This window comes from Phyllostomus discolor, chromosome 2, assembly GCF_004126475.2.
Source record: "Phyllostomus discolor isolate MPI-MPIP mPhyDis1 chromosome 2, mPhyDis1.pri.v3, whole genome shotgun sequence".
NCBI lineage: Eukaryota > Metazoa > Chordata > Mammalia > Chiroptera > Phyllostomidae > Phyllostomus > Phyllostomus discolor.
The window spans coordinates 212426878-212450669 of record NC_040904.2 but is presented as its reverse complement, the minus strand read 5'-3'; the positions used below and the strand labels follow the sequence as shown (position 1 = coordinate 212450669).

The 23792-nt window shown below is 61.6% G+C and overlaps 2 protein-coding genes across 4 annotated transcripts in view; one reads left to right on the top strand and one right to left on the bottom strand.

Moving 5' to 3' along the window:
• The first annotated feature begins 3584 nt into the window (after window positions 1-3584).
• On the top strand, window positions 3585-13606 carry POLR3H (RNA polymerase III subunit H). Of its 3 annotated transcripts, none has more exons than XM_036019679.1 (7): window positions 3585-3672; window positions 3945-4075; window positions 5326-5422; window positions 10547-10633; window positions 11184-11247; window positions 12140-12341; window positions 13116-13606. In XM_036019679.1, exons 2-7 carry the CDS (start codon window positions 3965-3967, stop codon window positions 13167-13169), a joined length of 615 nt encoding a protein of 204 aa, XP_035875572.1. In that variant the 5' UTR covers window positions 3585-3672; window positions 3945-3964; the 3' UTR covers window positions 13170-13606. The 3 variants fall into 3 exon arrangements, with proteins under 3 accessions (XP_035875572.1, XP_028388580.1, XP_035875573.1); XM_036019680.1 differs by lacking the exon at window positions 3585-3672 and adding an exon at window positions 3692-3855; XM_028532779.2 differs by having other exon boundaries at window positions 3653-4075.
• Window positions 13607-14451: 845 nt separating this feature from the next.
• Window positions 14452-23792, bottom strand: part of ACO2 (aconitase 2) — a 43001-nt gene continuing 33660 nt past the window's right edge. The window contains exons 7-18 of the mRNA XM_028531954.2: window positions 23672-23776; window positions 22610-22701; window positions 21488-21593; window positions 19938-20095; window positions 19663-19736; window positions 19128-19239; window positions 17999-18121; window positions 17589-17744; window positions 16432-16623; window positions 15977-16109; window positions 15409-15530; window positions 14452-14923 (exon numbers count right to left, since the gene is read on the bottom strand). Coding sequence (XP_028387755.1) covers window positions 14786-14923; window positions 15409-15530; window positions 15977-16109; window positions 16432-16623; window positions 17589-17744; window positions 17999-18121; window positions 19128-19239; window positions 19663-19736; window positions 19938-20095; window positions 21488-21593; window positions 22610-22701; window positions 23672-23776 — 1511 coding nt within the window. The 3' untranslated portion in view covers window positions 14452-14785. The remainder of the gene's footprint in view (window positions 14924-15408; window positions 15531-15976; window positions 16110-16431; window positions 16624-17588; window positions 17745-17998; window positions 18122-19127; window positions 19240-19662; window positions 19737-19937; window positions 20096-21487; window positions 21594-22609; window positions 22702-23671; window positions 23777-23792) is intronic.

Here is a 23792-nt window from a genome sequence, read left to right as displayed (position 1 = left end):
ACTCACCACTGGCTATGGCAATGTGGAGGCCATTAGTGAGCTTGATGGAGCAGTTTGGGTTGAGAGGACAGGGCCCTGACCGGGAACCGAATGCGCGACCCTTTGGTTCACAGGCCAGTGCTCAATCCACTGAGCCACACCAGCCAGGGCTCATCCTTTTTTAAAAAGAAGATTCTGTTTCGTTTCAGAGAGAGGGGTGCGAGAGAAACATTGATCGGTTGTCCCTCGCACATCCCGAGCCGGGGACCTGGCGCCCTTTAGGTTTGCAGGATGACGCCCAACCCACTGGGCTCCGCCAGTCAGGGCCACGCTCGTCCTTTGTTTATGGCTTCGTATGAGTCCATTCTGTGAAGCACTGTGTGTGTTTTCACCCAGTGCCCCCGTGGCGGCCAGCCATTCGAGGTCGGACCTGTTATTATCTCTAGTTTATAGAGGAGCTGCTGAGGTGCCGGCAGGCTCACCGGGCTTCCCGGGCGGCTCAGCCGGCACGCTGCGGTGGGAACGCCACGCCCGCAGCCGCGCGCCTGGCTGTCCGCCTCCCGGAGGAGTTTCCAGCCCTGCTTTCTCCCTCGCTCCCACACGCGTAGCGATGATCTGACCACCCTTTTGTTCATGCGAATGCCACACATTTACAAGCCTTGACCGGGTGCCAGGCTCAGGGCGAGGCCCAGAGGACGTGAAGGACGGGACAGAGAAGTCCCGTGCCGCACAGGAGTGGACAGGCCGAGTCTCTGTGTGTTTTGTAAGCCACCTCCAGTCTTCCGCGAGTGACAGAATAAGGAAGCCTGGTCCCTGTTTTTCACTAACGAGGAAACCAGCCGTGCCAACGAATGACTGTGACAGTCCTGGGAACCCAAAACACTGAACTCTGCATCGCTGGCCCCATTCCCCACCGGCTCCCCGCAACTCCCCCCCACCCCCTGGCCCTCCTCCAATTTCCCATCTCCGTGAAAGGCCCACTGCCCAGCCAGTAGCTAAAGCCTTCAGGGATTGGCCCCTCCCACTTCCCATCTCAAGTCATCCACCCTGTCCTGAGACCACCCCCTGAAGACCTCCGGACTCTGCCCGGCCTTACTCTGTGGGGCTATTGGCCCCTGCCAGGGGTCTTCTCTTAAAGGAGCCGCCCAGGAACTTCCTCCCTGGTCTTGTCTCCACGCCGGCCCCTTCCCATCCACTGTCCATCCAGCCGATGTGTCACTGCGTCATTTCCTTGTTCTAACCTTCCAAAGCTTCCCTTTGCTGTCCTAGGACTAATGTCCAGGAGAAAGAGCCCAGTGCTTAGGACTGTGGGCTCTGGGGCCCGAATCCCAGCTCTGCAACTTATCAGGTGTGAGACCCTGAGGGACCCGCTTAACCTCTCTGAGGAGGCAAAATTCTGGATACTGTAATGGCATAAACAAGCATGATAGATGATAATGAGACACATTAGATAATGATAATAATCACCCCTACCTTTCCTAGCTGCCGCGAGGATTAAGTTAATGAGGCCCACTCCCCTCCCAGGTGTGCAAACGCTAAGGGTCCCCAGGAGACTTGCCACCAAGGGAGCAACGGGTGGAGAAAACTTGTTCTGGGCTAACCCCCTGAACCCGACTCCAAGGCCCCCTTTCCTCTGACCTTCCAGTGAGCCAGAGCAGCCCTGCCTAAGCTCACTTCTTTCCTGCAACATTTCTAGAGCCAAAGAAGCCCCACCCGGGCTCTCTCCTGTTGCTCCTTCTACCCTAAGCCCTTCCCTGTTTCCCTGTCCCCAGCTTAAAGAAACATGCTCTCAAAGTCAGAAAAGGTCATGAATATTATAACAGGCCCTGTGCTCTGGGTCATGTCTAGGTCTACAACCTCACCAGTTCTCATCTCCTCTATGGACCTGTGGAAACGCTTTTGATTTTCTGAAAGCATCAGATTCCCTCCCACCCTGTCCTGTCTCCAGCCCCTCTGAGTTGAATCCAGGATCCTAGTTCTATTCCATCGTATCTCCAACAGCTAGACACACAGCATGTTGAAAAAAAAAAAAAGAATAAGAAAAGCATTGTATTGCATTCTAATGGATATGAACAGCAGTTTTCCAGGTAAAGAAGGGACGGAGGCAGGGCTATGGAAGGGCTTGTTCCACCCTGGGGGCTGGAGGCTCCCAGTGCCGGGAGAACAGAAGGGAGGTGAGGTTGGAGAGGAGGGCTGAGCCCAATCCAGACTTTTCTGTGTGGGCAGAGGATCTTCACGAGGGAAGGCTTTGTAACAGTGGCAGTTGCAGGAGAGATGGAGGCCTGGAGCTGGGTAAGTGGCTAAGCTCCAGGGGAACAAGGAAGAGGTCCGAACCAGGGCAGTAGCTGAGGAAACAGAATGAAGAAGGAAGATTGGCGAGAAAGAATATAATTTCCTGAGCACTTTGACTGAATGCCTCCTAGGAAAGATGTGAGGGGATTAAGGGAATCAAGAGCAGAAGTAGCATTCTCCCCTGTCTTCAAGTAGCTCAAATCCCAGGAAAGGCGGACAGACCTATAAATAAAAATATGAATGCAAGGAGGGTCAAATTCAGTACCACTGCAGCCAGTCTCATGGAAGGATCTCCGTATGTGTAAAATCGGCAAATTAAAGCTTCGTCCATCTTTGAGTCCTCTGTCACCTGCCCCAAGGCTCTTTTTAAGTTCTCAAATTATTGCTAAAGCACACTTCAGTATATTTTCACAACCCACCAACTTTTAGTAGTATAGACTTAGACTTAGCAGCCCCTGATCTTGGACAAGTTACCGAATTCTCTTAGCCCAAGCCCACATTAGCTATCATATCAAGGTGAATGAGATGAGAACGGGGCGGGGGTGAGGGAGGGCAGAGAATGTGGAGGTGTGGTATTGGGGCAAGATCCTGCAGGGCCTTGTGAGCTACCAGAAAAGTTTTGGACTTTATGCCCTGGCTGGTGCAGCTCAGTGAATTGGATGCCGGCCTGACAACCAAAGGATCCCAAGTTCAATTCCCAGTCAGGGCACATGCCTGGGTTGCAGGCCAGGTCCCCAGTAGGGGGCGCGTGAGAGGCAACCACACACTGATGTTTCTCTCTCTCTCTTTCTCCCTCCCTTCCCCTCTCTTAAATAAAAAATAAATAAAATCTATTTTTTAAAGTTTTGGACTTTATTAGTCCACTGGGAAGCTACTGAGGTGGTTTATTTGTCACAACTTACTACCTCTTTCTGAGATATACTATATAAATACAAAGATCCTAAGTGTTGAGTTCCATGAGTTTTGAGAATTGTATTCATCTGCGACATTTCTATCACCCCAGAAAGGTCCTGCCTGTCCCTTTCCAGTCAGTTCTCCCGGGTCCGAAATACTGAAGGGTCTAAGTACACTATTGTGTTTGCGTTTTGAAGGGATCACTCTGGCTGGGCGGGCGCCGAGGGCAGCCTGAAAGCAGCAAGGACAGCATGTCCGAGGCGAGGTCGCCTAGCAACCAGAAAGCGTTGTCCGAGGGTTGAGAGCTCCGCCCTTGGGGAGGGCCATCCAGGCCCCGCCCTGCCCCATCCAGGCCCCGCCTTACCCCGTTCCGCAAAGGAACCAGTAGGCAGCGTCGCCTCGCGAAATGGGGCGGGCACAGTCTTCTTATTGGTCAATTCTCCGGAAGCGATAGGATTCGGAATCTCGCCTAGAGTCGTGAGACTGTCGGCTGCGTGGGGGTGCGCGGTGCGTGGCGGCTGTGCGTGGTGTAGGGTGGGCAGGCTGGTCCGCGCGGCGCGGTCGTGCTCACTTCACGCTGGACTGAGAGACTCTCGCGCTGAGCCTCAGTTTCCTCCCTTCGCAGTAGCGGAACATGTCCCGCACGGGGCACCGCAGGCCCTACCGTGCAGCCACACTGCCGACCAGAACGTTATCTCAGCTATTGGGAGGGGACGAGGGGAGCCCGGGGGTCCTCACAGCTCCAGTCCCCGGTGCCTGACTGACCCTCCCGTTCCCAGAACCCCCAGCGCAGGCCAGGATGTTCGTCTTGGTGGAGATGGTGGACACTGTGCGGATACCCCCGTGGCAGTTTGAGCGGAAGCTCAACGACTCCATTGCCGAGGAGCTGAATAAGAAGTTGGCCAACAAGGTACCCCATGGGCCCAGGGGGTCGCGGGAAAGCCTTGGCACGGGAGGGCCCAGTACTGCCCACTCGCATGGTGCAGGCCTGGCTTGGCCATGCCAAGCCTTGGCCTTGGGCAGGTAGCTTATCTCAGAACTCGGCTTCCTCACCTGTACTGGTAACCCTTATCCCACGAGGATGCTGGAGGGAATCAGAGGGAAACAGGATTTGAGAAGAGCCCTTGTAACTGCGCAGGGCCAGATTCCACACTTCCAATTTGCTTTGCAGCCTTAGGTGAGCATTTACCGATTCTGAGCCGCAGTTCCCGTTTGTAAAGTAGAAACAATCACTGCTATCCAACCACGCATTGTCTTTGTAAAGACGCCGGGCAGGAGGCTTACCCATTCATTCCTGCAGGAAAAATGCGTGTGCGCCTTCTGTGTGCCAGGCCTGTGTGCCTGGTGCCAGCTCGCCAGAGGTCTCCCACCGCCTTTCCTGTAGTGACCCTCCCTCCTCGGTCAGTCTGTGTCCTGCCACTCTTTCCTTCTCAGCACTTCACTTACCATTCGCTGTTTTCTTGTTGGTTTCCTGGGTTGCTGTTTTTTTCTTTCCCTCTCCATGAGGGCAGGGACCTTGCCCATATTAGGCAAAGCCAGGCACAGGGTAGATGTCCCATAATGGTCTGCCGATTGAATGAGGGACACAGAAGCTTTCTCCGTGTAGTGTGGTGGGAACAACAGATGTGAACGAGAGGCTCCCACGGTTGAGTGTGATGACAAGTTGAGGTGGAGGCTTTGAAGGACAGGTGTTCACAAGCCTGCGGAAGAAAGGAGCTTCACCCACAGTGAAGGAGACAGGCTGCTTTGTGAGGGCCCAGAGGAGCTGGCCAGGGTACTAGTCTTTTGTGGTGGGAGGGGCTGGGCTGTGCAGGCGGAGGACACAGCATGTGCAAAGGCCCTGTGGCCTTCGGAGAGAATATTGCACCTTCACGGCCTGGAGGAGGCTGGGATGGCCTAGCAGGCCGAAAAGGAGGTGGGGGCCGGGCTACCCAGGGCGCAGGACTTCATGAGATGTGGGTCTGCGTCCTTAGAACAGCAGGAGGTGGTGGGTGGGGTGGGCCTGCCAGAGGGAGATAGGCTGGCTTTAGGCAGTGCCCCCAACTCATTTCCCACTGTGAAGTGGGGTGATCACCCCTGCCCTGAGGGGGTGGGTCTCCAGAGAGACTGCCCGGGGCCGGGCTCCGGGGTCACCGTGTGTATGCGCACTGACGCACACAGGTCGTGTACAACGTGGGACTCTGCATCTGTCTGTTCGACATCACCAAGCTGGAGGACTCCTACGTGTTTCCCGGGGACGGTGCGTCACACACCAAAGGTGGGTGCCTCTCCTCCTGGGGCATCGGACTCCTGAGGCTCAGTTTTCAGTGGTGAGAGTCCTGTTACGGGGGTTGGGAGACCCGGGGCCTAGCCCCGACTCAGCCAGGGACTACTGACTGGGTGATGGAGGGCAGGATCTTCTCTCTGGGCCGTAGTTTTACCCCCATGTACGAGATGAGAGGTGGCCCTGGCCTGGTAGCTCAGCTGGTTACCACGTGATCCCAAGAGGCCAAGGTCGCGGGTTCAGTCCCCAGTCAGGGCACATACAAGAATCAAGCAGTGAATGCATAAATAAGTGGAACAAAAATCAATTTCTCTCTCTCTCTCTCTTTCCCTCCTACCTCTCTCTCAAATCAATACATAAAATTTTTTTAAAGAAAGAAATGGGAGATGGACACATCCTCTCCAGCCCTGAGAGTGCAGCTCTGTGTCCATACTCCCTGGGTCTCGCCTGCTCCTGAGCCCTGCTCCGTGCCTGGCCCTCAGGCTGTTCAGTGTGGGGCAGTGGCAGGGCGGAGGGAGGGAGCAGGTGAGGCAGCTTAAGACACGTGGAGAGCAGAGGGGAGTGCAGCCGCCCCTCCCGAGGAAGGCTGGTTGGGGATGAGGGATTTCGAGGGCAGTAGGGCGTAATGGCTCACAGTGTGGCCTCTGGGTTCAAATCCCAGCTCTGCCAACTTCTTCACTGTGTGTCTCCAAGCCTCGTTTCCTCACCTGTAAAATGAATTTAACAGTAGTTTTGCTCTTACAGGACTGTTGTGAGGATTACTGTGTTAACGCATGGAGGGCTCTTAGGACAGGACTTGGGTGCATAGTGAACTTTTTGCCCCGAATCTGTGGGTGAAGATTTTATTTATTTATTCTTTTTTTAATAAATCTTTTTTTAAAGATTTTATTTATTTATTTTTAGAGAGGGAAAGGATGGAGAAAAAGAGAGAGAGAGAAACATCAATGTGCAGTTGCTGGGGGCCGTGGCCTGCAACCCAGGCTTGTGCCCTGACTGGGAATCAAACTTGTGATGCTTTGGTTCACAGCTCGCGCTCAATCCACTGAGCTACGCCAGCCAGGGCCTTTATTTATTCTTAGAGGGAGAGGAAAGGAGGGAGAAAGAGAGGGAGAGAAACACCGACCTTACCGAGAAACATTGGTATCTCTGTTCTGTGTGGTCTCACCTTTCAGTAGGCTGGAGTTGGCTGCGAGCCCTGCTTATTATCCCATTGGCCAAAGCAGGTCACGTGGCTGCAGGCAGCTTCCGGGGATGGAGAAGTAGGCTCCACCTCTCCACGCTGTCCCACTGCAGAGGGGTTTGCCCTAGGGATGGGAGGGAGATGCAGAGGAAGCATCCCCTTTGGAAGAGCTCTCCCGGAGGGAGTGTGCTGTTCTTCACTCTCCTGCCTGGACCCAGCCGAATCAGAAGCAGGGGGCAAGCGGGCCATTTAGGTGGCTCAAGGCTGGTCGGAGTCTGGGCGGGAGACCTGCTGTGTCTGCCCCAGGCCTGCAGAATCGCAGTGTCTGGGGGTGGAGCCCACAGACTGTTCTCACGTGGGGCCGCCTTTGCGGAGCCCCGCCCTCGCCCGTGCTGCTCAGCCTCCTGGCGCAGGCGCAGAGACGTGACGCATTTCCGAACTCGAGGCTGTGTCCATCGGGGGATGCAGAAACTTCATTAGCTCCCATGATGCTCCGCTGTTTGAAGGGACTCGGAGCAGTTTCATTGGCAGAAAAATAAGACGGAGCCTCTGCCTACCGAGAAGCGTGCTGTCCAGATGAGCCGAGGCTGTGCCTTTGGGTGGGGCCTTGGTTGTCCAGGGGACAAGTAATAAGAGGCACCAGAAAAACTGGGAGAAAAAAGTTACATTTGAAAAAATCCTCTCCATGCATTTGGTCGTTTCTGCCACTGCCACCGGGTGTGAGATTTCATTGGTTTTCCTGGTTGCCCCTCCAGTCACCCGGTCCCACGTTTTCCCGGGAGTGAGGTGTGAGGGGCGGAGCGCCGGGCTGGGCCCCTCTCGGGCCTAGATGTGAATTCTGGCTCTGGCCCCCTGGGTGGAGACCTCCGGCAGGCGACTCCGCCTCTCTCAGCCTCAGTTTCGCCATCAGTGAAATGGGGTTGACCCAGGCAGCCGTAAAGCTCCTTCTGGCCCCTTGAGTACCGAGCAGGGTGGGCTGTTGGTTTGTGGTGGGGACTGACCACCTTGCTTCTGTGCTGACCCCCAGCGGACCCCCTTCCCCCATACCCCCCCCCAGGGCTGTGGCTGGGAACACACTGAGGGAGGGCCCAGCACCCCGGCTCTGCCTTTGCCTCGAAGGTTCGTTTGCCAGTTGGTTCGGTTCCCTCCGCTTCTGCCCGGGCCAGGTTGCTCTGCCTCTCCGAGACTTGGGCTCCACACCTGGAGAAACAATGTAGTAATAGTAGTAGTAATACCACCCGTCTCCTAAAACGAGTGTGAAGAGTACATAAATGGGAAAACCCGTGTGGCCTTTGGCACAGAGGAAGTGCTCACAGGATGTCGGCCGTTGTGATGTGTGGCCGTGCCCTGTCTCTGTGGCCGGCCTTCTGTCTTGTCACTCAGGCTGTTTTCGCCTGGCCCCAGCCCCGTGTCCCGGGAGCACGTGGCCGCCCCGACGCCCCACCCAGGCTGGATCGGCCGGTTCGGGGCTCCCCAGCAGCCTGCTGTCACTGTGCCTGCTGTTTGCTTTGTCCTCCTTTATTTGAAGTTGTGATAAAGCATATACAACAGAAAACTTGCCTCTTGAAGCCCTCTGAAGTGTGCCGTTCGGTGACGCACGCACACTCCTGTGGCTGTGCCGCCGTCGCCGCCCAGCTCCAGAGCTTCCTTGTCGTCGAGGACAGCGACTGCCCGGCACACGGAGCCTCGGCCCCGGCCCCACCGCCCTGCACCCGACTTTCCGTCTGTGCGTTTGCTCCTGGGGACCTCACAGCAGTGGAGCCCTACGGCGTTGGTGCTTTGTAGAAGCTCGGTCGTCCTGAGGCAGCTGTCCTCCCCGAACACACGTTACCCGAGCCCACAGCCGGGGACAGGTCTCCCTGCTCTCAGCGGCCCTGCAGGCCCGTCCTCCTCGACTTCCCACGCTCCCCGCCTGCCCTCTGCGCGTCCCACGGCCCCGCACGGCCCCGTCCTCGCGGGCCCTCCAGCTGGCCTGTGGCCTCCTGTTGTGTTTGAACTGGGGTGCAGTTCAGCTCATGTACCGTAAGGTTCACCCTTTTAAAGTTCACCCTTCCAGTGACTTCTAGTGCATCCACAGAGCTGTGCGACCATCACCGCCAATTCCAGAACATTCTCACTGCCCCGGAAGAAACCCCGTGCTCACTTAGTTCGCTCAGCCCCTGGCACCACTCATCTCCTTCTGCCCTGGGTCTGCCCGCCCCGGGCCCCTCCCAGAGGCAGGACCACACACTCAGTGGCCTTTGTGAGTGGTGTCCGTCACGCAGCGTGGTGCCCTCCACGTGGCAGCGCTTGCCAGCACTGCCGTCCCCGGAGGCGGAACACTGTCCCGTCGCACGGATACACTGTTGTGTTGACCAGCTGCCCGGCGGGCCCTGGGTGGCTCGCCCTGTGCTTCCGGGTGCGCTGTGGCTGCTCCGGACACGTGCGCCCCGGGCACCGCGCCCCACTGTCCTGCCCCTCCCCGGAACCGAGTGCCAAAGCCCGCCTGGCGCGGCCTTGGAGACTCGGTAGAGGCTCTGTGGGGGTGTGTTACACTGAGCTGGTGTCGTGTCATGTGGGGGACAGGGACTTCCCGTCCTGTGGGTGGTGACCCTTGGCTGCCCTCGTCTGCTTGCTCTCCTTGAGGCCAGATGAGGCCCTGCCGTCTTTGTGGTGGCTGAGACGGCCTCCTCTCCCCTCGGCTCCCTGCCCGGTGGAGTCACGAGGCGGCAGCCCAGCAGGGTGCTGGGGGCCACGTGGGCCCGCTGTCCCCTGGCAGACCAGGCGGCTGAGGGTGCCGGTGGCAGAAGCCTGTGAGGGGGGTAAGCCTGTCTGAGGAGGGCAGAGTCGGCCCCATGGCCCTGTCTGGTGGTCCAGAAGGACTGGGTGCCTCCCCGTGGCAGGACAGGGCTGAACAGCTCACAGTGTGACCGTGAGCAGGTGACCCAGTCCTCTCTGTGCCGCAGTGGCGTGACCGCTGACACGGTCAGACCGGGATAGTCACTCAGTGACCAGCAGGGGGCAGTGTCACTCTCCAGCCCTGGCAGTACTCCTGCCGGTGGTGGGCCTCCCGCCCCACGCTCAGCGCTTTAAGCAAGGGGCAGGAGGGACCAGGTGATGACGCTGCCAGGCCCTGGGGTCAGAGTCTGTGATGTGAGCAGAGACCCCACCTGATACTTCCCATGAAGTCCAGCAAACGGGGGCCATCTAGGGCAAGGCCGGAGAACCCACAGAAGCATTTTAAAAAAATATATTTTTATAGATTTTTCTTTTAGAGGGGAGGAAGGGAAGGAGACAGGGGGAGAAACATCAATGTGTGGTTGTCTCTCCTGTGCCCCCTACTGGGGGCCTGACCTGGCCCGAAACCCAGACAGGTGGTGCCCTACCTGGGAATCAAACCAGCAGCCCTTTGGTTCGCAGGCCAGCGCTCAAACCACTGAGCCACACCAGGGCCGCAGAAGCATTTTTGCTAGGTGATCAGCTCTGTCCCCCTTAATGTCAGGGCAGTTTCAGCATTGCATTCCAGGTCAGAGCTGTGCTTGGGGCAAACTGCACCGGTCAGTGGGGGCCTTTCCAGGCCCTGCCGCCCTCTTTAGAGTTTAAAGGAGGGAGCCTAGAGGAGGACTGGAAGTGACGTTGGGGCCGTTGATGGCCCAGAATACGAACTCAGGTGTGACTCCTCTGATGGATGCGGGAGCCAGCCCCCCGTTCCAGGGCGTTGCTGCTGGCCTCCCGTGAGGGCCGAGCCGGGGCCTGGCAGGGAACAGTGTGAAGTTCCCTCTGGCCCCGCTGCTGTGTCCGGGCCCACAGAGGGGCCCCACGGGGAGTGCCGGCCGGGCTCCTGGAGCAGCCGCGGCCCCTCTGGGTCAGTGTGCTGGCGAGCGAGCGCCGCCCTGGTGGAGGCACCCATTCCTCACGCGCTTGCTCATCACTGACGCGCTCGCTTCCTTCGCTTGCAGTCCATTTCCGCTACGTGGTGTTCCACCCGTTCCTGGACGAGATCCTGATTGGGAAGATCAAAGGCTGCAGCCCCGAGGGAGTGCACGGTAATGGCGGCCCCTGCTCCCCAGCCGGGACCCGGGAGCACGGTGGGTGGGACCAGTGGCTAGGGCCGTGGCCAGGCCAGCCGGCCTCCCTCTAGCTCCTGTGCTGGGCCACGTGGTCGGGGGAGCAGTCGGATGCAGAGGCAGAACGTCACGTCGCCTCGGTGTCAGAAGAGCTTGTCGGTGAGAACGCGCGGCCCCCTCTCGTGTTCCTGTCACGGCGAGGACCTCAGTGGGCTGCGAGGCTTCCCCATGAGGCCGAGCGTCAGGGTGGGCCCTGGAGCTGGTCAGGGTGACGACCCAGGGGCCTCGGCACGCACCGGTCCATGCTGTGTGCAGTGTCCACCTGAGGTTTGGGGTGGCCGCTCGGGGTGTGGGGGTAGCAGAGGCAGAGGCCCGTGTGGGACTCCGAGGGTGGGGCGGGGCCCAGGTTTCCCTGGTGACATCTGCCCCCCAGGCAGCATGTGCCGAGGGGCTCTCCTCTCGAGTATCCAGACCCTCGATGTGGCACCGTCCACCGTGAGCCCCGGTCCCACGCTGTCACTCTCTTCAGTCTCTCTAGGGTTCTTCGATGACATTCTCATCCCCCCAGAGTCGCTGCAGCAGCCCGCCAAGTTGTATCCTCCCGAGGTCAGAGTGGGGCGCAGGGGGGCTCCCGCCGCTCTGGAGGCTGGTCCTCACCCCCGGGGGCGGCCCTGGGTCCCGTGACCTGACGCTGCTGGCCTCTGTGCCCACCCAGCCTGGGCTCCCCATGCTGCCCACGTGCCGGTCCCCCGTCTGGGCTGTGGGGCCGACAGTGTGTAGGTTGTGCGCTGCAGGCAGGGAGCCGTTCAGCCCCCGCCCCCTTTGCTTCGGTGGTCCCTGTAGGAGTCGTCTCAAGGTGACTTCCCTGGAGAGCTGTGCCCTGACTGGCTCCCCTCCCCTCCCCGCTGGGCTGCATGTGGAAGTAGCATCAAGCATCTGAGGGCTTGGCTGTGAGGGTCCTGGGCAGGGTTGGTGCCCTCTACTCGTCTTCCCCCTTGTCCCCGTCCCAGCCCCTTGCTTGCTGCACTGGGGTTGTCTGTTTTTGCGCATCCTCACTGAGACTGCTCCCTGGGAGGGACCCGGTCCTGTTGGGACTTTACACACTGTGCCCTCCGCAGGACCCGGGGCTGCCACTAGAGGGCAGCGTGGCTCCTCAGCGAGGGCTCTCTGCAGGGTGACCAGGGGCTACCCTGCCCATCCGGCAGGGCACACGGCCGCGGCTGGGCCTGTGCAGGGCCAGGGCCAAGGCCTGTGTGAGTCTAGAAGTTGTCAGAAACCCTGAAGGGTGGATGCCGGCCCCCAGCAGCTCTCGCTCCTTTCTGGGGGGCCTGGCCCCAGCCCCGCCCCCGCCTCTCCCCTGGCACGTGGGCCTGCTCTCCCTGGGACTCCCAGCCAAAGGAGGGGGGGCCTGGGTGCTGGGGGAGGAGGCCCCCGCCCTCAGGGGCTGCCCCACGGCTTGAGCGTTGCCTTGACGGGCCCACCCAGCGACGAGGCGGAGCAGATGTGGGTGTGGGAGTACGAGACGGAGGAGGGCGCGCATGACCTGTACATGGACATCGGGGAGGAGGTCCGCTTCCGCGTGGTGGACGAGAGCTTTGTGGACACGTCCCCCACCGGGCCCAGCTCCGCCGAGGCCGCCTCTGCCAGCGAGGAGCTGCCCAAGAAGGAGGCCCCGTACACGCTTGTGGTGAGACGCCCCGAGGTGCTGCCGGAGCCCCGCGGCGGAGCCGTGGGGGAGCCGCTAGCACCCTCTCCCGGCAGGGCAGGGTGCGGGTCCCTGCGGGGCCCTGGGCAGTCACTGCGCCCTGGGCAGGCAGCCGTGGTTCCGGAGGGCCGGGGCGGCACGCCTCCAGGTGAGGCGATCAAGTGGTCAGGAGTCAGAGCCCCAAGAGGACGGATGAGGCTGCAGAGGGGGTGACCCTCGGGGCTGCTGCCCAGCCAGATCCGACTTGGGGTCGGTTTGCCTCTTATTTCCATGAACTCAGACAGACACATGGCAAAAGTGGGGTTTCAGGGGCCTCCTCGTAGGGCTCCTGGTACAGTGTGGACCCCGGGTTATTCCTTTGGGGGCAGCTGTCTCTGCCAGGAGTCCGGGTGGCCCAGGGCATCCCCTCTCTGCGTATTTGGCGGCGGTGGGGCCTTTCTGGCAGGAAGACCACAGGGGGCTGGGGAGGGCAAGCTCATGACCGTGCCCAGGTTTGGACAGGCCTGGGGACAAGAGAGGGGACCTGAGCCCGAGGCCTTGGGGCCAGGGCCCGTGTCCTCAGGAAACCAGCACTCCCCCTAGAGGCCTCAGGAGAAGCTGGGGCGGGCGAGGGGTCCAGCTGTGCACTCACACGCGCCTGCTGCGAGCACTGGGCCCGCCTGGTGCCCGGACAAAGGGCCCCTCTGCCCCCCGTCGCAGCTGGCACAAGCCCTGAAGGTGGATGACATGCGCCTGTTCTCTCCCCCCTCCCGGCAGGGATCCATCAGTGAGCCGGGCCTGGGCCTCCTCTCCTGGTGGACTAGCAGCTAGCCCTGGGCCCAGCTGCGGACCAGCCCGCGTCCGCAGGCCCCAGCCCTCGGAAGGCGCCTGAACCCCCCCGGCAGCGCACAGACGCCAAGGAACTGAGTGTGCAGTGCGGACCTGCGGGGCGGGGCCGGGGGTGCCCTGCCAGCCCGTCCCCTCCCCTGCCACCCGGGCCGCAGTCCTCTTCCCGGAAGGCCTGCTCTCGGTGGCAGCAAAGACACTGAATAAACAATGGCAACACCCGTTGAAGAGCCACCTGTCTCCCTGGCTGTCGTCAGGACCTAAGTCGTTGAGTTGCCACAGCAGGGGCAGCATGCCCTTCCTCTCTTCACGTCACTTGTGGAGGTGCCCCCACACACACACAGCAGAACGTGGGGGCTGCGAGATCCAGGCCGCCTCCGGCCAGGCTGCGGGCTGTTGAGCTTGGTGGCTCCCTGAGGTGACACAGGGAGCAGAAGGCTGGCCCTGGGTGGCTGCCGGGGGCCACGGAAGAGCCTGAGGGTAAAGAACAGGCACCTTCCCTCCCACCAGCTTGTGCACGGTGGACGCCGTGGGCTCTGCTGGCCCCTGGTAAGGGCAAGTGACCAGCTGTGCCCCCCCTCAGTGGAGCAGGAAGCCCGGGGACAGCTGTCTCTCTCAGACCACAGCCACATCAGGAACACCCGTGGGTCTGCCACGGGCCCCAGAGCCTGACATGGGTGCAAGCGCCCCGTCGCTCATTCACCAGAACAGCTCTGCCAGGACCAGGACACCAGGTTTGTGGTTAAGTCTTGTCCTGGTGAGGGGGCCCCGTCCTGGCCTCCTGGCCTTTTTGGCCCACACTGGGCATGGGAATATGGGGGTTCAGGCAGTGCCAGGGAGCAGTGTGCACCGTGGGCCAGCTGTGACCTTGGACAGGGTGGCCTGGGCGGAGGGTCGGGCTGTGCCCACTGGAGTCTGGCGGACCGGCTGCCCAGGGAAGGGGGGCGGCGGTACGGGAGTTCTGGCAGAGCGGCACCAGGGCCTGGTTTTAGCTGCACGGGAAGGGAGGAGTTCCCCTGGGGCGCTCCACCTGGGCCCAGCCCCAGGGTCCCCTGGGGTGGAGGGAGGGGAGGCTGCCCTGCAGACAGAACTGAGGCAGGGCAGGGAGAGGGGCCGAGAGGCGGGGAGCCTGCCGGCTCACGTCCCCACGGCAGCGTGGGGTGCAGCTGCGCTGTGGGCATCGAGGGCCTCCACCAGCCCCTGTGAAAAGACCTCCGCAAACCCTGGAGTTGACGATGCCGCCACCACTCACACACGGGAGCCGTCACTGAATGTGGATTCTTATTTTCCTTGCAAGACCAAAACGTTCTTTAAAATCCTCCAGCCACCAGTGAAATGATCAGACAGGAGAAAAACTCTAGATGGAAGTCTTGTCATCAAAAATAAATAGAGTTGGTTCACGACCTGAACTGACCTGAACCAACTGAGAACAGGAAGGCAGATTAACCACCCTGCAACCACGGGTCACGCCGGGCTGAGGGAGGGAGGGCGGGAGGCCGCGGCCAGATCGGATCAGGCGTGGTTCTCCTGGCGTGCCGAAGCAGGCCTGTGCCGCCAGAGCTGAGTCCGAGGGCGGGGCGGGGCGGGGCGGCCCGGGGGCCTCACTGCTGCTGCAGCTCCTTCATCCTGTTGAGCGCGCTGCCGGCGCGGAACCACTCGATCTGGGTCTCGTTGAAGGTGTGGTTCAGGAGGATGGTCTCCTGGGTCCCGTTGGGGTGCTTGATGATGCATTTCAGGGGCTGCGGGGCAGGAGGCGGGTGTGGGTGGAGCGGCCCTTCGGGACACGGCCCCGGGCTCTGCAGGAGGGCCAGCAGGCAGGGCGCCGCTCTGGGGCCTCGGGGGCCGGCAGGTGAACCAAGTTCTGGGCCGGGTCTGGGCCCAGGTGGCTGCGGTAAGGCCTGAGCAGCGTAACTCCTGAGGCCCCGTGCGTCCTGCTGAGCAGGAGCTGCTGGTCTCCCGGTGCCACGCCTGGGCCAACGAGAGGGCACAGCAGGAGGGCCGGGGCTAGGCCACCCTCAGCGCTGGGAAGGCACCTCCCTCCCTCTCTGGGGGCTGCCCGGGGAGTTTTAAGGGCCCCTGCAGCTGAAACAAAGGCTCATGGGAAGAGTGCAGGTGGGGCCAGGTGCAGAAGGGGGAGCAAGGCGGCTGCCCCCTGTACCCGCCCTCAGGAGGGCCCCTGGGGAGACGGCATGGCCAGCCTGCTCTCCCTCCCCGGCCCCCTAACCTTGCCAGGGGCAAAGTCCTTCAGGCCTTGGATGGTCAGCTTGTCCACGGGGTGGATCTTGTTGTAGTCGGCTGGGTCAGCGAAGGTAAGGGGCAGCAGGCCCTGCTTCTTCAGGTTGGTTTCTGGAAGGCAGAGGCACACTTGGTCCATGTGGCAGGTGCAGAACCTCACCCGCTGAGAGCCTCCTTTCCCAGGCTCGGTCGGGGCTCTGCACACACCCTCGTCCTACCCCCGGCCCCCCCCCACAGACCCGGGGCTGGGGCCCCACGCCCACATGCGGGGGTGCGTGTCTCTGAAGCCCTCCTGACACACGTTCACCAGCAGAAAAACCCTCTGACCGTGAGCCCCAGATCTGCACTGTTTAGGTGCACAGGTTTGGAAGGAAGATCAGATCGGAGCTGGCCAGAGGCCGGTAGCTGTGGGCGTCAGACTCCGCACGAGTCTGAAGGGGCGGAGGCCGGTGGGCGTGGAAGACGGGAGCTGCAGGCGAGGCCTGGAGACCAGGCGCGGGGCCCCGGCCGACTCAGCCACTGGCAGCGCATGGGGCGAGGCGGGGGCTCCCGCTCACCGTGGATCCTGGCGAAGCTCTTGGTGATGATGGCCCGACCCCCCAGGTGGCGGGGCTCCAGGGCTGCGTGCTCCCGGCTCGAGCCCTCACCGTAGTTCTCATCGCCGATCACCACCCACTGGATGCCGTGTTTCTGTCAGGCGTGGGAGTGGGGAGGTATGAGGGAGGAGGGCCTTGCCCCTGGGCTTCCTGAGGTCCACAGGACAAGGGGCTATGGAGTCCCTTTGTCACCTCCCCAAGGACAGGTGAAGGCAGAGGTGAACCAGGTCCACACTAGGCCCTCTCTGTCATGGGCAAGGGAAGGTGCGAGGGCCCCAGGGCGGGCGCAGAACCAGGAGCAGTGGGTGTGGGCTCCCGGATGGAGAGCACCCCTTCCCCGGACCACCCGCTCTGCCCCACCCGGCCACCAGGAGGTGCCAGAGGCCCCCGCCCCGTCCCTGTTGAGTCTGACCCACCTTGTAGTAGCGGGCAGTGTCCGGGACAGGACCGAACTCCTGGGTGACGGCATTGCGCACGGAGTTGGCCTTGCCATTTTCGATGTTGATGGCCCCGATGAGCAGGTTGTTGGAGATGTTGTCCAGGTGGCCACGGAACTTGAGCCAGGGGCCAGCAGCCGAGATGTGGTCGGTGGTACACTTTCCTTTGACCTTGGATGGGTGGGCACAGAGGACAGAGGTCGGGGCGCGGCCCCTGACTGGTGGCCGAGGGGGGAAGCCCTCCAGAGGCGGGCCGTAGGCCCGTGGCCGGGACCCGGTGGGGGGGGGGGGGGGGGGGCGACAAGATGAGCAGGTGCGAGACACAGAGTCTACAGTCCTGGCACCGTCACCTCTGGCCGAAGGGCCCAGCAAGGCCAGCACACCCCTCTCGAAGGCCATGGGAGTGAGAGCTCCAGGCAAGGACACTTGAGGGGGCAGCGGGGAGACAGGGTGGATGGATGCGTCTGCTCATTCAGCCTTGGGGCCTCGGCCCCCAGCAGGAGACACCCAGCCCGGAAGGCCAGTCACAGCCCTCATGCCGGACTCAAGAGAGCGGAGCAAGGGGGTGGCTCTGGGTCCTGGCAGGCCATCGATCCATTTCATCTACCGCGTGGGCTGAGCACGGGCGGTGCCACTGCCGGGATACCCCATGGTCAATGGCAGACATTCACGGCCTGCATGTTCGGCCTCGTCACAAAGGCTGTGTCAGCTCAGCGCCCAGACACAGGCCACACCGCTGATGCCTGACTCGGGGGACGGCAATCGATGGCTTCGGGGCCCGTTTGGTCAAACCCGAGGGGTGGAGACCTGCTGTGCTGGGTCACACGTGCCCTTCCTGCCCTTCTTGTGGTGCATTCACTGTCCACACCCCCCGGAGGTGGCACTGACCAGGCACAGCCGGACGGCTGGGAGCCCCAGACAGCAGCCGGCATGGGGCTGCAGAGAAGGGGACTCGGGCTGCAGACGCCCCGGCCCCTCTGCAGCCACACCTCCCCCCTCTGCCCCCACCTTAACCATGCCCCGCTCCTTCCCATGCCCAGAGGAGGGCATGTGGTCTCGAGGCTGTCCCCCCTGGTGATGGGGGGGTGGGGTCCTGGCAGGCGGGGGCTGTGCTCCCTCACCCCCACGCTGCTGACCTTGATGAGGATCTGCAGGTCCTCCAGGTCCTTGCCGTTCCACTTGTCGAAAGGCTCAAGAAGCTGCAGGCGCTGGCTGGTGGGGCTCACGTCCACTCGCTGCCCACTGCTGTCCTTGGGGGGGTGCTGGTAGGTGTCCTGCCCGGGGTCGAACTCCTGCAGGGAGACGACAGGGACAGAGACGTCAGCCCCCTCCCGCACAGAAGACGAGCCCCTGTGCCCGAAGCAGATAAGCTCTCGGGAAAGGCGTCACCCGTGCCTGCCCAAGGCGGGCAGGGCCAAGACGCCCAGATGCTGGGAAGCACGTGTCTGGGCCACGCGGCAGCGGCAGCGGCCTGAGGCGCCCAGGCCGAGGCAGAGCTGCAGCGCGGGGGCCGGGGCGCAGAGCTGGGGGGCGCAGAGCCGCTCACCGCGCGGGGGAGCTCGTCCGCGTCCGGAGCCTCCAGCTTGAACTTCCTGCCGTCCTTGCCCGTCAGGAAGTCAGTCTCGGGGTTAAACTTGAGGGTGCCGGCGATGGCCAGGGCCGTGACGATCTGAAATGGGGGTGGCCGGTTTGTGGGTCAGCACCGAACATCACTGCTGTCCCCCAGCCCCAGCCAAGCCTAGATGAAAACTGAGAGTGAAGCCCGGGACGTTCCCAAGTTCCCCGCAGGGGCTGCAGCCGGTCTGCAGCGGACTCGTTGACCGGGGGCAACCGGGCCTCGGCGCCCCCCAGGGCAGGGCCAGCGCGGCTGGGCACACTGTCCTCTCGCTCGTACAGGGGTGCCGCCCCGGGCTGGGAGAGGCCCTGGCAGGGAACGCTGCTGGGATGAGAGTGTCCCCACATGGGTAGCACACTGGGAACGTGAAAGGCCACTGCGTCACTCGTTTTTGGCAAACAAGCGTTTCTGAAGCACTCATTTAAGAAATCAAGTCAGACCCTGGCCGGTGTGGCTCAGTGGACTGAGCACTGGTCTTCGAACCAAAGGGCTGCTGGTTCAATTCCCAGTCAGGGCACAGGCCTGGGCTGCAGGCCAGGTCCCCGGGTTGGGGGGTGCACGCGAGGCAACCGCACATTGATGTCTCTCTCCTTCCTTCCCTTCTCTCTAAAATAAACAAGTAAAATCTTAAAGCGGAGCCCCCAGTAAGTGCCTGGAGCGCTGGGCTCACGCCACGTTCGTCAGAACAAGGACTCAGCGTGGCCCGGAGGCAGCACCAGGGCCTCCTGCGCTTGCCCGCGTGGTCCTGACAGGGTGCCGGGGCACAGAGGAGAGGGATGTGGCCAAGCCCGCGTGGCTGGGCAGAGGCAGGGCTGGCGTCCGTCTCAGGTGCTAGTTCCGAAGCTCCCGCCTGTGATCACGGCTGTGGTCCACAAGCACCTCTGGCGGCCGGCACGTGTCGGGGCCAGGCGGGGGGCGTGCGGGGAGCACGGTGCTCGATGCCAGCAAGGCCCGTGGCTCCTGGTTTCTGCTCCCAGAACCCCGTGCCCTGCAATGCCAGCCCTCCCAGAGCAGGCCCCCCGCGGCAGTCCCAGGCCGGGGCCTGGCCAGGGCGTCTCACCTCCGGGGATGTGACGAAGGCGTGGGTCTCGGGGTTTGCGTCGTTCCGACCCGTGAAGTTCCTGTTGTAGGAGGTGACGATCGTGTTCTTCTCCCCTTTCTTGATGTCCTTTCTGCCGGGTCAGGGGACAGAGTTAGGGGTGTCTGGCCTCGCCATCCGGCCCGTTCTGCCAGAAAGACCCCAAGAGGGGCCTCCACTGTGGGACTCCCACAGAGAACAGGAAGGAACCCTGCGGATCACTGAGGTCCCCCGAGACCACGGCCTGACTGTGCTGGCCTGGGCCACCGCCCCCTCCAATGGCTGTGAGAGCCCCTGCCGTGCCCGTTAGGGTGAGGCCTCCTCGCCCTCCTCCCATCGGCCAGGGCTTCGGCCGGTGGCCGCCAGGCCCTGCTGCAGGGCTCTCGGCTTCTCTTCCAGCCCGGCTCTCCGGTCCTGCCTGAGGCCCGAGCCTCTTCCGTCCGCCCCAGACACGTTTCCCGCCAACAGCCAGGGGTCCGCACTCGAGGGACTGCCCTCCCGAAGATGGGCCTCTCACCTGTCCCACTGGCCAATGCAGGGGCCACAGGCATTGGCCAGGACGATGCCGCCGACATCCCTCAGCACCTGTGCCTGCAGGGGAGAGAGGGGTCAGGGAACTGTCGGGCAGGGAAGGGTGGTCCCGCCGCTTGGGGGACGGAGAGCTGCCCTGGAAGCCCGGGGCAGCTGCTGGGCCCTGCCCGAGCCCTGGCCGACAAGGTTCTGACACGCCCTGTCCCGAAGCCACGTTCCTCAGCAGGCGGGAACCAGGGGTGGGGGCACGCGGGCACTCACGTAGCCGTCCCGCTCAATGGTGGCGCGGATCTGCTCAGAGCCTGGTGTGATGGTGAACTGGGACTTGCACTTGAGTCCATGAGCCAGCGCCTGCTTGGCCACAGCCGCCGAACGCCCCATGTCCTCATAGCTGGAGTTGGTGCAGCTGCCGATCAGACCTGGCGCGTTGTGGGGGGAGAGCGCCAGGGGTCAGGAGCAGACAGGGACCGGCGGTCTCCACCTGACCTCAAACCGTCCAGACCTGGTCAGGTGCTCACCCTCCGTGCCGGGTCAGGGGCTGTTCTCAACCGAGATGGGTCAGAGGCAACCCAACTGTCCAACAGTGAGGAACAGGCTACTCGGGACCCAGCCATTAAGGGAGGGCAGTGTGGCCGCCGAACACGCCATTCCTCTTACATGAACAGAACCACTGCGTGTGCGGGCACATTAGTGGGCTCACTGAACCATGGACGGACCACTGCTGGGTGAGGGCTTACAGGAGACACTGCTTTTCTTCTTAATTTTTAGAGAGAGGGGAAGGGAGGGAGAAAGAGGGGGAGAATCATCAATGAGTGGTTGCCTCTTGCGCACCCCCTACTGGGGACCTGGCCTGCAACCCAGGCATGTGCCCTGACTGGGAATCGAACCAGGAACCCTTTGGTTCACAGGCCAGCACTCAATCTACTGAGCCACACCAGCCAAAACTGATTTTCTTCTTTTGGACTTTCTAGAATTCTCTGGCTTTTTAAAGTTGGTTTATAATCTGGGGGGAGGGGGGGGTTCTTTTAAAAAAAGTCTGTCAGTTACGAAGGCAGTCAGTAAAGACCGGACGGCATCGTGCTGTCCGCAGGTATCGAGGTGGACCTCCGTATCAGTTCAGTTGTTCACGCCCTGACTGCTGAACCACCAAACCCCGTGTGCGCTTCAGCTAACACGGGCGACACGTCACAGCGAGCCTTGTGCCCCGCGCTGTGGAGGCTCTTCTCACACAGTAAAGCGTCGCTCCCCCCAAGAACGTCGATGGGGAAGCACGAGCGTCCCCCCACTTTACAGACGGGGAGCCGGGAGGTGAAGTGACTCACTCACGGCCACCCAACGGTGAAGTGGCAGAGGCAGATTCAGACCCGGGCCAGCTGGCTCCAGGTCTGCGCTCTTCACAGCCACACCGTGCGGTGACAACGGCAGGTGCCAGTGGTGCCGACACACCAGGGTGTCTGTGTCCGTGAAGGGAGCCCGGGCACCCCGGGCAGCACGACAAAATGTTTGTAAGACAGAGACACACCTCGGTGGGGGCGGGGGGGGGGGGGGGGGCGGAAGCAGCGTGCCTCTCCAAGAGCCCCCAGAGCTGCTTTCTGGCCAGGCTGAGATTAGGGGTGCTTTACAGTGACCGCACTTCTTTTACACCCGGAAAAAGAAGCTTCTCTGAAAAGCCATAAAGAAAAACCAAACCGTGTCAGAAGGTGCCTGGCTCCCTCAGGACGCGCCCCTCGGGGAGCACAGGCGGCTGTCCGCAGCCCTGGGCAGACCCGCCGGCCCCGAGGCCCGTGAACCCGACAGCGCACGGTGCTCACCCACTCTGATGTCCACAGGCCAGCCTTCCTTCTCCGCCACGGCGCCCACCTCTGACACGGGGTGCGCCAGGTCAGGGGTGAAAGGCCCGTTGATGTGCGGCTTCAGCTGGAGAGAGGAAGTCATGAGAAACAGGAAGGGGGGAGAGGACAGATCTCGGGGTGCAGACGGCCTCTCTTCTTCAGAGGTTGTCTGGCTCCTGCTCACCAAGCCCCTACGGAGGGCCCGGGAAGCCAACTACTGTTCTGAGGTTCAAAATCCCCCCCAGGCACAGCCCCTGGGGTCCTTCCGGCCCTGCCACGCTCACGTTTATCTCCAGTCCTCAGTGGTGCCCTGCTCAAGGTCACAGAACTAGGCGACGGCGGAGGCATGGAATGGGTCAAGGCTGGCAGCCTCCCGAGTCCATTACCTCCCACACTACGGTGCTTTGGGAATCGTACGGCAGGTGGACTTCAGGCCAGACGCTTTATGTGCCATAATGCTCATCAACAAACGCGGAGCACTCAGCAAGGTGCCTGGCGCTCAGAAAGCACTCGGCACATGTTAGCAACTGGTATGACATGAATGAGCTCATTCAGCGCCCGACCGCCTTAGATCTTACACGTGATAGAGTGAGGTCTGCAGAGGCTGACCCACTTGTCCGGGGTCACAGGCTTAAGTGGCAGAGCCAGGATTTGAACTCCTGCAGACTGGCTTCGGGCCGAAACCCTTGACCACTCCCCTTTGCTGCTTCCCTTCCTGCAGCCTGCCCCCCTCTGGCCTGGTCTGCAGGTCTTAGGGTGCCACACCCTGCTCAGGCCTGGGGATCTCCAGCCTTGACCTCTGAACTCTGACAGTGAAGCAAACTCCAGGACGCATAATCTTGGCTTTTGCTCAAGCTGAGGCAGGGCAAACTGGCCCAGATTCTGAATCACCAGCCACAGTCCCCTCCACTCTCCCCTTGGCCACACAGCCCTCCCGCAGCCCGACTCAGGCAGTAGTTGGCAGGGGCGCCGGGGAACCCCGGGCCCGAAGAGCCCTGCTGGCGCACAGGCCAGAGCCCTCCCTGACCGCCCCAGGGCACCCCAAATGGGGCCTGAACTCCCCACCCTCAGAAACCCCTTGGACCCAATGCCCTTCCTCACCTCGTTGAGGTTAATTTCAATCAGTTGGTCATAATGGCACCCAGGGTCAGGTACCAGGTGCTCCTTGAACTCCTCAGCTAGGTTGGCAATGTCTGGAATCAACAAGGAAGGGAGACTGAAGCACGTGAGACAGAAACTGGTTACCAGACCTTATCCATCCACCCAACCACCCATCCATCCGAGCCACAGAGACCCAGGGCCTGCCGGACACCAGGCCCCGGGCACTGATGGTGAACAAACAAGGCAAACAGCCCAGGGCACTGTCCCTGCTCTTGAGGGGCTACAGCCTGGGAAAGGAGCGACGAGTGAGCTAGAAGTGACAATGCGGGATGACAGATGCACAGGGACACAGGGACACACAGGAGAAGCCCCGACTGAGTGCAGTCAGGGAAGGCTCCCTGGAGGAGGTGAGAAATGCTGAGTTCTGAAGGAGACGTTACTAGGCGGTGAAAAGGAGGAAGGGCCTTCCGGGAAGGACTGGTGCTGGATCCTGGAAGCGAACGGACACTCTCCCGGCAGCTGCCTGGCCTCAAGCTCCGCCCATCACCTCGCTCCCCTCCCCTCAGAGGCTCCGCTGACCCCTCCCGCAGCCCCGTTTCCCACTCCGGGCTTCAGGGAGGCCAAGCTAGAACCTCCGGGAAGTTGTGAGGGAGGCTGGGACAGTGGTTCTGGTTCCAAATGTGTTCCCTCCCCCGGTGACAGGGCAGGAATTATGAACGGAGCAGACCCACGTCAGTCCCACGGCTGCCTGTAGGGGGCACCAGGGGCCAGGCCAAGAAGGCTCGACAGCCACCCGCTCAGGTGAGAACTAAATTCGGTCCCGAGGCAGGGATATCTCAAACTTCAGTGCCAGTCCCTGCGAGAAGCTGGTGAGAACTGAAGACACCTCACTGCTAAAAAACGGCGACACACACGTAACTTTCATGCCCTTTTAGGGGCTTTTCAGAGCCCCCGAGGCCAGTCCGGAGACGGCGGGATTTAGGGCCCCTGCCCAGAAGGGAAAGGTGCAGCGGATGGCCTTGTTCCCTCCCGAGCCCTGCCCTGCTGCCCCTGCCGGCTCACCTGCGCGGCCCGTCTTGCTCAGGTATTTCTTCATCCTGTGGTTGTAAGGAAACACTGAGGTCGTGGCCCCGATTTCTGCGCCCATGTTGCAGATTGTCGCCATGCCTGCAGAGGAACAGAG